At 54.1% G+C, this 13578-nt stretch overlaps 4 protein-coding genes across 4 annotated transcripts; 3 read left to right on the top strand and 1 right to left on the bottom strand.

The window, feature by feature from the left end:
• Window positions 1-870: 870 nt before the first annotated feature.
• Window positions 871-1851, top strand: J4E83_004436 (uncharacterized protein; the record flags this gene model as incomplete). Its single annotated transcript, XM_049331365.1, has 2 exons — window positions 871-958; window positions 1022-1851. The coding sequence occupies 2 exons, from the start codon at window positions 871-873 to the stop codon at window positions 1849-1851; spliced, it is 918 nt and encodes a 305-aa protein (XP_049189911.1).
• Window positions 1852-2207: 356 nt separating this feature from the next.
• Window positions 2208-5853, bottom strand: J4E83_004435 (uncharacterized protein; the record flags this gene model as incomplete). Its single annotated transcript, XM_049331364.1, has 5 exons — window positions 2208-2345; window positions 2396-5344; window positions 5404-5544; window positions 5604-5636; window positions 5734-5853. The coding sequence occupies 5 exons, from the start codon at window positions 5851-5853 to the stop codon at window positions 2208-2210; spliced, it is 3381 nt and encodes a 1126-aa protein (XP_049189910.1).
• Window positions 5854-6870: 1017 nt separating this feature from the next.
• J4E83_004434 (uncharacterized protein) lies at window positions 6871-7761 on the top strand (the record flags this gene model as incomplete). The annotated part of the gene is made up of 1 exon (XM_049331363.1): window positions 6871-7761. One exon carries the CDS (start codon window positions 6871-6873, stop codon window positions 7759-7761), a length of 891 nt encoding a protein of 296 aa, XP_049189909.1.
• Window positions 7762-11478: 3717 nt separating this feature from the next.
• Window positions 11479-13452, top strand: J4E83_004433 (uncharacterized protein; the record flags this gene model as incomplete). The annotated part of the gene is made up of 2 exons (XM_049331362.1): window positions 11479-11761; window positions 11813-13452. 2 exons carry the CDS (start codon window positions 11479-11481, stop codon window positions 13450-13452), a joined length of 1923 nt encoding a protein of 640 aa, XP_049189908.1.
• Window positions 13453-13578: the final 126 nt, after the last annotated feature.

Here is a 13578-nt window from a genome sequence, read left to right as displayed (position 1 = left end):
CAGAAGAACACATCTCCCTTCCCAATACTCCACGTTCTATCGCTGATGTCAGGCTATTCTACCTCGGTATTTACATTCATTGGCTGTCACACCACGCTGTTACTTGTGGCTGAATGCCGGTAAACGCCTTCTTTCATGCATGCTGCATGCGGTAGTGTGCGGGATCATGCGTTCGTTTCGTCGCGTGCACACAAAAGCGCCGAACTGAACAACGTCGACTAATCGGTTTGGAAAGGAAGGCGACGCACCAAACGCACGAATGAAGCAGGTGGGTCTGGTTGAACGTGTAGTTCTACCGATAAAGCCGACGACGAACTGCGACAACTGCGACACTTGTTGTTATGCGACTTGCAGCGCCGATCTCGAGGCTGAGTCTTCCGGCATCTATGGGGCTGAGCTTTCCGGCATCTCCAACAACCGCATTCCAATTCCACCATCGAGGTTTCTGTGGCGTACATCCAGCCCAGCGGCGAAATGTCTAATCTTAGGATAGCCACGTTGGGCACAGACATCCCCTGGACAAGCGCCAGAACAAGCGTCATCTCACCCCGGCACCCGTAGCTCTGGTGTGGGCGCCGATCACCACAATGGTCCAGGATGGTCCCACTACCTGGTCCGTTTACTTTGACCGCCGGGAATACTCACCGCGCAGGGCTTGGAAGGACCTGGTGTGCTGAGGTTAGTCAAGATGGCGTGGGTAAAGTATATAGTCTGTCGCGTTTCACGCGATGTGGTAGGTTTGTAGGAAGGCTGTTGTGCGGTGTATTCTCTCACTTTGTGCTTATATCGGGTCATTTGTCTCGTCGTCGGTACATTCTTTATTGTATATCGACATCGACCTGACCGTTTCGACACACCCGTCAAATCAACATGGCACCTTCTGTCCTCCGTCTAGGAGCCTTACTGCTCGGTGCAGTTCACTCTGTCACCGCAGCACCCGTCGAGATCGAAGGCAGAGGTACATTCACCCTCACCCAAATGCATCTTCACCAGCACTCTCACTAACCCACCCACCCAACAGCGGTATCCCCAACCCTCCTCTCGCAACTCGAATTCTACTCCCAATACTCCGCCGCCGCCTACTGCCTCAGCAACAACAACAGCCCCAACACAAAAGTCACCTGCCCGCAAGGCAACTGCCCCCTCATCGAAGCCGCCACCACAAACACCCTCTCCGAATTCGAAAACAGCATAAAATCCGACGTAACGGGTTTCGTCGCCACAGACTCCACAAATGGACTCATCGTCATCTCCTTCCGCGGCTCCCGCAGCGTCCGCAACTGGATCACAAACGTCGCTTTCCCAGTTCAACCAACAACCATCTGCCCAACATGCAACGCCTCAACAGGTTTCTGGAACTCCTGGCTCGAAGCACAGAAACCCGTCTTAGCTGCTCTAGCAACAGCAAGAAAGCAGTATCCCACCTACCGCATCGTAGCGACAGGCCATTCCCTCGGTGGCGCACTCGCGAGTCTAGCAGCAGGCTATTTACGATCCACAGGCACGACCGTCGATTTATACACATACGGCGCGCCGAAGATCGGGCTGGCGGGCGTGAGCGACTACATTACCAAAACGGGCATGGGCGAGACGTATCGCGTTACGCACAAGAATGATCCGGTGCCTAAGTTGCCGCCGGCGCTGTTGGGGTATAGGCATATTAGCCCCGAGTACTATGTTACTAGTGGGAATGATGTGCAGCCGACGGCGGGGGATATCAACATGTTGACGGGAAACCTGAATTTGAAGGGAAATGAGGGGGATTTTGGGGTTGATGTTGATGCGCATTTGTGGTACTTCGGCGAGATTAGCGCGTGTGAGGGGCAGCAAGGGATTGAGATTAAGGCTTGATGAGTCGGGCTATGATGTTTATGAGTATCTTCTTTAATGTATATATTGTACTTTTGACACGCTTGTGCTGGGGATTGGCGAACAGTGACGGGACCGATACCTTTCGACCTGGTGAAGAAGGTGGATGATCACGGTTTCGACGACACGGTATGAACTCACAAAATAGTATATGAACACCTCTATTCATCTTGTACAATTACAAATGCAACACGCAAACACCCACCCATACCGTCGTGGACGGATCAAAGCTCAACATACCCGTACCGAGGATGTAGTGCGCTAAAACACGCTGGCCGATCTTTACAACGCCAAAACACCGCAACATGCTGCCCTCCTACGCTTCCGCATCAGAAACACTACTTCTTCTTGCCCTTGCCCTTGCCCTTGGTCGCCGAACCCTTAGTCGCCGAGCCATTCGTCGCAACGCTGCTTGCCCTCGATGGTGTCGCGGATGCCGATCCAGCCTTGCCCTTGACAGTGTCGAGCTGCTTGTTCTGCTCTCTATTAGTGTACGGCATCATCACCAGATCCAAACTCAACATACCTTGACACCATTCTTAGACTTCTTCTTCGGCTGCTCCTCTTCCTCGTCCTCCGTCTCCTCTTCCTCGTACCCGCGCTTGCCATTCTTGTTTTTGAGGTCGCCCTCGCCGAGCTCGCGCACGATAGCGGAGATGAGCGTGGTGCAGCGACGGCCAATCTCCTGTGGTGTCCGGGAAAGGAAGAACCAGTCGAAGCGGAAGAGGGGCGATTCGCGAATCTCGTCGCGGATTTTCTCGTAGATGTACTCGCCTTCGACGCCGTGCTTGTGCAGCATGACGACGAGGAACTTGTCTTCTTCCTCGGTGTACACCTTCTTGTTGGTGGTCGAGACGGTGTACTTGATCTGCATCTGCTGGAGGGGCATGCGGTACATGCCAATCTTCTTCGCGATGAGGCGCTTCTTCTCTTCCGACTGTCGCACACGGAGCTCGCCCTCTTCAATGACACCCAGGTGCTTTTGCCAGTTGTCCAGCGACTTGTACTTCTTCCAAAAGACCTTGGCGTAAGCTTTGATCTCGTCGGCGTCTTTGCCGTCAACCTCCTCCGATATGCCCTCGTAGTTTTGGCGACCGTACTTGGCGCTGCCGTTGAGGAACTGCTGGAAGTCACGCTTGTTCCATTCAGGGAAGCCCTCTTCGATCAGGCGTTCTTTCTCAGCCTTCTCCTCTTCTGTCAGTGGCTCTGCATCATCAATCTCCTGCTGCGCAAGTTGCTGGTCGGCTTCACGAGCTTCGAGATCCTCATCCGGACCTTCTGGAAGAGGAGCTTTTAGATTGTTCTCCTTGCGGTACCATGCAGTCTCCTTGTCTTGGAGTTCGGAGAGTCGCTTGGGGAAGAACTGGTAGTCGTGGATGGTGATCTGCTTGGGCGCGCGGGGTATCCTGGGTTGCTTGTTCTCTGTCCGACCACCAGTGACCAGCGTCTTACGGTAGTAAGAGTCGATGCCGTAGTTTTGTTCTTTGCGCTCACGCTTCGAGGGGTTGATCCAGGAGATGCCGATTTCCTTCTTTCGTGGTTGGAAGGTCTCGCCATTCCACTCGTAGGTTGAGTCCGAGGTGAACTTCTGGAGATCGTCAAGACCGAGCGTCTCGTACCTCTTGTTGAGCTTCTCCGTCATCTCTTCACCGCGACGCATGACAGCCTCGAAGTCGTCATCAGCAAGCTCACCATCAGCTGCTGGACCGACGGGGCCCTTGCTTGCAAACACCTTCTCGGCACCGTGCTGGATCATGGTCAGGAGCTCGTCCTTGGATGCGGCATTCTTGACAGGTTGTTGCGAGCGGCCTTGCTGAATGACTAGCTGGTCGAGACGCAGCTTCTGAGCCGCACGTTCAAGCACCTTCTCTTCAATGGCCATCTCAGTGACGAATCGGAAGACGTAGACCTGCTTGGTCTGACCAATACGATGGGCACGGTCCATGGCTTGCAGATCGGCCTGCGGGTTCCAGTCACTGTCAAAGAGGACGACGATGTCAGCAGACGTCAAGTTGATACCCAGTCCACCAGCGCGGGTAGTCAGGAGGAACAGGAACTTCTCCGACCCCTCCTTATTGTAGTCGTCGATGGCCTGGATACGGTCCTCGTGGGCGGTCGAACCGTCGATACGGCAGTACTTGTAGTCGCGCATGACCGAGTAGTCCTCCATGATGTCTAGCACACGACTCATCTGCGAGAAGATGAGCACTCGACTGCCCTGAGCCTTCATACGTTTCAGCAGCTTGTCCAACATGACCATCTTCGCAGCGTTGGTGACGAGATGTTCATCGGTAGTGTATGGCGGACCAGGCTCGGCGCCCTCGAACAGGTATGGGTGGTTGCAGCACTTTCGCAGCTGCATGACAATGTTGAGCAGACGGGTCTTGGACTCCTTGTTGCCGGCACCGCCATTAACCGCGTCGATGTCCTTTTCGAGAATCTTCTTGTACCACTGAACCTGCATGTCGGACATGCCCACGTACAGGTTGATCTCCTTCTTCGGTAGTAGCGACTTTTCGACATCGGCCTTGACACGTCGGAGCAAGAAGGGTCGGAGGACCTTGTGGAGTTGTTGGACGACGGCGTCCGAGTCGGCGTTCTGGGAGGTGAACCAGTCGTCAAAAGCGGCGGAGTCTCCGAAGACGTCGGGAAGGAGGAAGTTGAGCAGGGCCCAGAGCTCGTGGAGGTTGTTCTGGAGGGGTGTACCTGTGATTAGCAAGCGGCTTCGGGAGTTGAAGACGCGGACCATCTGGGCGAGCGACGATTCCTCGTTCTTGATGCGGTGGGCTTCGTCGATGATGATGTACTCCCACGCGAACTTCTTCAAGTGCGACTTCTCGCGTAGAATCATCTCGTAGGAGGTAATGCAGACATCGAAGCCATCGGGCACCAGGCGCTCCTTGATGAGGTCGGCACGGTCGTCCTTGTTACCCTGGAGGACCAGGACGTTGACGTCGGGGCACCACTTGGCGAACTCGCGCTTCCAGTTGTCGAGTGTCGACTTGGGGACTGCGACCAGGTGGGGACCGTGAATGCCGGCAATGTAGCGGAGGTAGCCGATGAAGGAGATGGTCTGCAGCGTCTTTCCGAGACCCATCTCGTCGGCGAGGATTCCGGAGATACCATTCTCATGTAGTGAAATGAGCCAGTTGAGACCCGCAACCTGGTAGTCGCGCATGGTGCCGCCCTTGATGAAGCCCGGTGATTCCCTAAAGACCGTCTCGTTGTGTCCGCCATGCTTCTCCTCGCGCACTAGCTCGGCGTCCTCTTCCTGCTCGGTCTTCCTGCGACGCTCCGCAGCGGCACCTCCTTTCCGCACCTTGCTCGCCTTTGACTTCTTGGTCTCTTCGGCATCCTGGCGGTCGATCTCGGCGAGAATCTCCTTGATGCGCGGGTTGGGGTTCGTGTCGATGAAGTGGCGGAACAGGTCCGTCAGACCGAGGAGGTATCGAAAGCGGCGGATGGTGTCATCTTCCTGTGAGAGAAGCCAAGTTAGTGATGTCTCGGAATGTAGTGCGCAGTGATGTCGCGTACCTTTGACGCCCTCAGCCCCTCCGCCTTCTTGCCGTACATGCTCTTGCGCATGTTCATCTCTTCGGCGCGTTTTCTTCGGCCGTCGACTGGCGCGTCACCAGCGACGCTGTTTGCTGTGGTGTTGGGGTTGGTATCCGAGTCCTGTGCGCGTGTCAGTTGTTGGGCCGGGTGAGTGTGGCGCCGTGTCGGAGTCATCGTACTGTGTAGTCTGGGGTATCCACATTGTACTGCGTCTGGAATGTTAGCCAATGTCTTGTCGTGGTCGCGCCTTCCTCCCGCTTGACATGTGAGTGTCGCGGCGAAGAAGGCGCAAACGGGGGTTGCGCTTACGCCAAACTTCTTGAAGCCGTTCATTGTGTCGTCTGGCTGGTCCTGCATCTCGACATCGGAATGCGCCGACGCCTCATCCGAGGATGGCTCCTCCTTCTTCGCAGCGCTCTTCCGCGGCATGTTGCCTGTTTGGGCTGTTCGCCGCGTGTAGTTGAGTCGGCGTCACGGTCGCAATGGCGCAGTGAATGGTAGTACGTCTGTCGATGTTTCGGGGTGTCGAGTGTGATGACGTGGACGCGTTGGGACGTGTTCGTGGCGGCAGAGGTTTGCGCGATGTATGTGAGGATGGCTTGAGAATAACTGTGGACGACCCTTGGCGCGTCAGGTCGGCGGCGCGCTATCCTCGTTGCGGACGTGCGCACTACCCCATGCCTGCATCTCTAAGCCCACCAACTTCCATTCGCTCAGCGATTCGACATCTACGCGTTCCCGACTACGAACATCAATCCATTTGAAACTTGATGCCACAGAAGGGAGGAAATGAGAGGGACGCGATTTGCGACGCGATATCGAACATGACGTCAGATAGTTGTCTCCATCACCGGTGCCCTATACAGTCAATTCAGGAGTGCGACGTTGCCTGCTGGCATAGCTTGCTTGAGCCATAGCATACTGGAGCTACAATACGACATTTTTTTCCATTGTTTCGACCACTTCTTCTAGCCTATGATCCTACATCTGGACTGCTCGCCAAAGTTTCCTCTTAGGACAACGGTTATGTACTGAACTGGTTCTTCGTCGTTAAGCTTTCGAGCTGAGTAGGCTACCTCCAGCAATGAAATGTGTCATAGCCGATATGAAGCATCCATCAAAAGTCCTAGGTCTATGATATCCTATCGGCATCCCATCGGCATCCCATCGGCATCCCATCGGCATGGTTGAGAAACTGGGTTGCAAAATTACCAAGGCATTGGGAGCCGTAGAGTGGGATAATAACGCATCGTAAGTCGGCAACATGAGAAGCGAAAGACTGCAGCAACTCTTAGATTGTTAAGCATGCATGATCAGTCAGCGATACTTCTCCACCACTGACGTCACTGTAACCAAGACAATCATCGCATAAGTAGAAGTTCCTGGCGTTGTTGTCAACGACACCTCTCAAATCACGTGCCCGATCGTTCCATCCATCTCCCCACCATGCCCGCTGCATCCATCACCATCATCTTCTCACCCTACCACGTCGGCCTCCGCAACCACCGCGTCGGCGACGGCCCAAACCGAATCCGAGCTCTCGGACTCATCCCCCAACTCGAAGCTCTAGGCGTCACAGTCCACATCGACGAAATCCCGCCCGTAGACGACTTCGAAGGCGAGATAGGCCGCAGTTTCGAAGTCCTCCGCCGCACCTCCCTAGCAGTCAGCAAAGCCCGAGATGGCAATTCCTTCCCCTTCATCCTATCTGGCAACTGCATGGCTAGCGTAGGAGCCGCATGCGGGTTGGGTATCAAGGATCTCAATTTTATCTACTTTGATGCGCATGACGATATGGACACGCCTTCGACGAACGAGAATGGGTATTTCGACGCCATGGGCTTGTCGATGTTGGCGGGTAAGAGCTGGCATTGGCATACAGAGCAGATACCGGGGTACGCGCCGATGAACTACAAGGACCGGTTCTTGTATGTCGGGCTGCGCGATGTGAATGAGACGCAGAAGAAGACGGTTGCGGAAGCTGGGGCGGATGTTATTTGGGGTGATTCGGAGAAGGCTGTGGATTTCCCGGGCGAGTTGGAGAAGCGACTTGACAAGAGGGATATGTCTCCATCGCTTGTACATCTTGACTTGGACGTTTTGGATAAGAGTGTGGGCATGGTCAATGGATTTGAGAGTGAAGGTGGGTTACAAGAAGAGGATGTGGTCAAGTGCATGAGTTTGTTGCCCAAGAAGGCCACGCCAGCATCGCTTACCATGTGCTCTTTCAACCCGAATCTGGGTGATGGGGATAAGATTGCAGGTATAGGCATCCGGGCTGCCGTAGCGTTTGTGCAGTCGCTGATTGCGACATCAGTGTTATCTGTGCAACAATAGCGGATGTGGTTAAGAAGAATATAATCAGAGTTGCAACAATGAGACCCAATACGATCCTAGAAAAGGTTATCGTTGTTGTTGTCATAAACAGGGGCCTTCGCCCGTACTTCTCAAAAAGGCTTCCGAGGTCAGCACGGGCGGCACGACAGATTGCACCGTAGTGTCGAAGAGATGATTCATGCAGAAGCAAGACGACGCGACTGCAGCCCCATACCTAGGTATCAGATAAAATGCAGCATGGTAGCTTCCACTTATTACATACAAGCAGTCGAACGCTCCTGCTCCCAGAGCCATGGGCCTGGGAAGTCCCGGCATGCCCGCCTTCCCGCCAAGCCGCGCGACCCCAAATCGCCCCGCCCACCTCCAAAAACCCTCCCGCCCGTTATCTATAGCGGCGATCGCGATGGAACGCATCTGTACGCGTTTCGATTTCGGCGCGACGCTGTAACCTTACGTCGCGTACTTATTCTACTCTTATTTTAACTCACGCGCCGTGCGCGCTGCCCATCCGCCGACACATCTCCTGCCGAACTGTGGACGCGCGACGCCCACTTACCCAGGCAACAGCGAGGATGTCTGCCCATTGGCCCTTCACACGCAGCCCGCCATCTCTCTTGTATGCAGTGCAGACGCCATGCATAGCAACGTCGCACATGACCTCACAGCTCAGTGCTTCGAGCGTCCACTTCTACCGGTCAGCGTTGGAGCATAGCCCCGCTCTCAGGTAATGCTCGTCCACGTCAAGTCCTTGTTCGCAGCTCCGTTTGCACAGCGACGAAGTTCACCCATGTATTACTAACACGTTGTTACTGAGTGTTTCCGCACACGGCACAATACTATCTACACGAGCGTCGGCAGACGTGACAGCGCCCTTTCGTCAACGTCAGCCTAACAGCGGAGACAAGACCAAACATCCAAATGCACCTCATCAACTGCACAACACTAGAGCTGGAAGAGTTCTTCGGCAATAGTATCCCGCGCTACGCCATTCTCTCGCATACCTGGGGCGATGAAGAGGTGTCATTCGCCGACTTCACCTCGGGTCAGCCTATGATCCGATCTGGCTACCAAAAGATTATTTTCACTTGCAAGCAGGCCATGATAGATGGAATCGACTACGCGTGGATAGACACCTGTTGTATTGACAAAAGTTCTAGCGCGGAGCTCTCCGAGGCAATTAACTCTATGTTCGCCTGGTATCAGATGTCAGTTCGCTGTTATGCGTATCTTTCTGATGTCTTGGCAGCCAACATGGACCAGGATTTCCCTAAGAGTAGATGGTTCACACGGGGTTGGACCCTCCAGGAATTGTTGGCGCCAAAAACGGTTATCTTCTACGATCAACTATGGGTTGACTTGGGCGATCGGGAAGAGCACGCCGAGCAGATATCGAAAGTCACAGGTATAGACGGGGCCGCTTTGATTGAAGGCTGGTGGAGGGCCTCGGGCCGGAAAAAGGAGGACAAATTCGGTTGCTATTGCGTCGCGACGAGGATGTCATGGGCCTCCACGAGGCAGACGACACGTGCGGAGGACATGGCCTATTGCCTCCTCGGGATCTTCAACATCAATATGCCGCTTTTGTATGGAGAAGGTGACCGGGCGTTTCGTCGTCTTCAAGAGGAGATTATCCGGAATATCGACGATGATTCCATCCTCGCCTGGGCTCTATCGCCAGAGGACGACGATCCCAGTGCCCTAGGACTTCTATCAGATGGCGCCAGGGAACATCTTTGCCATACAAAAAGCGTCGACTTTTTGGCTCACTCACCAAAAGACTTCAAAGACTGTGCCGGCTTGTCTTGCGCTACGGAATCATTGACTCTTTTCACATTGACCAATACGGGCCTACAGATCCAATTACCTATTGTGCGGGTCTTTGAATGCAGCGAGTATTACTGTCGCAGGGTTGGAGCTTCAGCCCATGTATGGATTGGGCTACTTGGTTGCTCGAGAGCGTCAAACGGGAACTTTTTAGGTATTCTGCTCTGGCCGTACGGAGACCCGGTCGATTCCAGCGTGAAGGTGGTTCGTCAAAGGGAATGTTACAGTACTGTCATTGTTGGTCCAAGGGTCGCTTTCGGCTCAGTCAGTGAAACATTGACAATTGCTGGAGTGAATGGGTTCAAAGAATCACTACACTACTGGCGCGGGCGAGATAGGCGGATTATCGTCAACGAATGCGAGGCCATCCGGAGTCTTGGTTATCAACTCCAGGCTTTTAGTGCATGGACGTTTGTTCAAGGAGAACCACCACTGGCTTACCATCCGCTTTGGGACCCAGAAGCCAAGGTTCTTACCATAAGACGAGATGATCCGTTTCACAGGATGTTCGAATTCAACTTCGAAACATCGTCGAGTGGTCCAAATCCCAAGTTCACTGTCTTCATAAAACAGGAAAACAGGGGTACAGTAAGACAAGGAGACGTCTTTTCAGAAGATGAAAGGCTCGCTGTATACTACGATCTTCTCAAGGATAACGACGATCAGCCTCATGGCAAGGATCAGGCTTATGACAAGGGTGATGTTTTGGTCCATGACGACAAACAACGCCGATTCCACATTAGATTTGAGGCTCACACCCAGGTTATTGGCCATCACGAGCTGATCCGGATTAATGTTGATGCTTTAGAAGATGGCTTTTCGGGTGAGGAATATTATTGGACTTGTAGCTGCGAGGAGCGTGAACATGCGCATTGATCTATACACATTGATCTATACTCGGTTTTCATTCTCGTTGGCTGTACGTCGTGTTGTACAAAGGCTATACATGCATGTATGTCTTCACCTTGTCCTGTGGGATAAGTCACCTTCGCATGAGTCAAACATAAAAACTAAGACAGCCCACAACCCCGACCGTACGTGGCTGTGGGTGGATACGAAGCCTGGCACCGGGCACCGACATGTCATGACCATCCTTTGAGACAGTCGAGCAGTATGAAATATTCGCATCACTGTGAATTTTACCAATCTTCGGCCATGGGCTGAAGTCGCCAAGCAGCCGGGAATCTACATCCGCGATGGCGCGCCAGCGAATACACATCACGTGCGCGCGGGTTTGATGCGCGACCTCGGGAGTCTAAGGCACGCGCGGGATGGGACCTCGATTGCCTACGAACACAAAAAGCGAGATACTGGATTGCATTGCATTCTCGTGAGTGTACCTCCAGACAAATCCGCGCAACCGCCTATCCTCCCAAGTGGGCCCACGTCATCGGCGCATTCCTCGGGCGTTCGCTAACCACGTTTGCCCCGCCTGGAAAGCCGCATCTCCACTCTTCACCTCCAAACCACGCGATAAGAGCCGTTGGCACTGCCAGCTTGCGGTAGCTTCGGAAAGCTATCAGTGCCCCGCCCGCCTTCCTGTTTACGATGCTCAAGACGCCCGTTACGTACTTGCGCAGCGCGCGCAAGGCGTGCCGATGATGCTGGCCAGTCAGGCTGAAGGGCCGAGTGCTTATCAGGAAGATGGCGGTTTTGATGATTGTTGATCCTGGTAGCATCGCAGACAGCGACTTGGCTTGTCGTTGGATTGAAGATGGGTTAGGGAATGGATCGGGATCATGACTCTTTGCTAATGGAAATTATGTCTTGGAGATCAATCGATTCGGTAAAGCAAGAAATGGCGCCGACGTATAAAGCTCGTAGTCCTGCAGGTGTATGGAGCTTCATCACGGACTTTCGCCAGACCCCCGGTTTGGACTTTTCGTGGACAAGATGCGCTTCTCACGGTCGATCGGCGTCGCGTCTTTCGTCGTTGCCGGTGTGCAGGCTGCGGTGTCTTCAACTGGATTCACGGTATCCTTGACCGACATCGACTATTTCCTGCCGCCTAAGCCAATTGCGAAGATATCGAGCTGCGAAGAGATTCAGGCCGCGTTCGAAGATGCTCCGTTTGTGCCGTTCACAGTGGTGAAAGCCCAGAACGGTAGTTTGGATGTCGCGTCGCTCACAGCAACCTATGCGCATGATGATGTATGGCAAGAAGGTTTCATGGACGGTATGCACCCAACTTCACGCTCTTGAAACCCTCGCTGATCATATCTTCCAGCCATTTACGTCCAGGGTAGCGATTCCAAACCAATGAACTCTTCGTTGACCATACTATCCGGCACCGCATCCAACGAACTAGCTCCGGGCCCCTACTTCATTAACGCAGCTGGTCATGTATACGAGGCGTGGAGACTATTCTCTGACATGCAAGGCGCTTTCACCGAGTCTGCAATCGCGAACGGCGACGGTTCATACTCGGTTTTACCCGCGGGTACTGTGGGCCAGAAGCATGCCATCGCCGTGCCTTCGCGGCTGTACTTCACCAAAACGGCCGAGAAGCCATTGGCTGGTGTAAGAATTGGTATCAAAGACATCTACGGTACGACACACCACCAGCCGTCGGCTGTAGTCTTTGAGCATCGACTGACAAAAGCCGCAGATATCAAGGGCCTACGAACATCCAACGGAAACCGAGCTTGGTATTGGCTGTACCCTCCTGCCAACGCGACTGCGCCGCCCGTCCAGAACCTGATCGACGCGGGAGCGATCATCGTCGGCAAGATGATCACCTCTCAATTCGCCAATGGCGAGACCGCAACGGCCGACTGGGTGGACTACCACGAGGCATTCAACCCCCGTGGCGACGGCTACCAAGACACCTCCTCCAGTTCCTCCGGTGGTGGCGCAGGTACAGCATCCTACTCTTGGCTCGATGTCAGTCTCGGATCCGATACCGGCGGCAGCGTGCGCGGCCCATCGCAAGTCCAAGGCCTCTACGGCAACCGTCCATCTCATGGATTGGTGTCTCTAGACCACACCATGCCGCTGAGTCCCGTGCTCGACACCCCCGGTCTACTGGCGCGCAACCCTCAAATCTGGATGGAAGCAGCCCAAGCCATGTACGGCCCCAACATCACCATCACAAGCAGCTACCCAAGCAGCATCCAAACCCTCGGCTGGCCCACCGAAGTCGAAGATGTCGCCGACCAACTCCTCGTCGACTTCCTCGGAAACGTAACCGATTTCCTGGGCGCAAACGCCACCGCTTTCAACGTTACAGCCTCTTTCGACGCTGCGAATGCGGATGTCGCACCTCTTACGGTCTTACAGAACCTCACCTACGCTATCCTAATCACGAAACAGCAAATCGAGCTCGTCCGCGAACCGTTCTACGCCGACTACGCCGAAGTCCACGACGGTCGCCTTCCGTTCGTTAATCCCGTCCCGCTAGCACGCTGGGGCTGGGGCGACAACCAGACCATCACCGTTGAAGAAGCTGTGAACAACAAAACTATCTTCCAGACCTGGGCCAACGAGACCTTCCTCGCTCCATCACCAGAAACCTGCTCTGAGTCTTTGGTCATGTACGTCGGTTCCACCGGCGGCACCACGTACCGCAACACGTACTGGGACGAGCCCGGCGTGCCTTTTGGCTTTGGCAACAGCCGCATCTCGGTTATGGCTGAGGTGCCTGACTATGTTGTTCCGTTGGGTGAGGCGCCGTATAATTCGACGATTACGGGGCATGTGGAGTATTTGCCTGTTACGGCGAATTTGATGGCGGCGAAGGGGTGTGATGGCATGTTGTTCTCGCTTATTAATGAGTTGTATGAGGCGGGTATCTTGAAGGAGAGTATGGTTGGACAGAGTGGGGTTACGGGTGGGGAGATTCTGTTGAGGAGAGATGGGCTGTGGTGAAAAGCTTATATATTATTCAATGGAAGATCGAGTGCATGATAATATCAACCTTGCGTCCGATATATGCGTACGGTCAATCCATATTGTTGCACGATTCACAAGGCTGTCATCCAGTCAAACCCCCAA

This window comes from Alternaria metachromatica (assembly GCF_023757995.1).
Source record: "Alternaria metachromatica strain BMP 0045 chromosome Unknown scaffold_7, whole genome shotgun sequence".
Taxonomy (NCBI): Eukaryota; Fungi; Ascomycota; class Dothideomycetes; order Pleosporales; family Pleosporaceae; genus Alternaria; species Alternaria metachromatica.
Note: the sequence above shows the minus strand (reverse complement) of the source record. Positions and strands in the feature narration are given on the sequence as shown.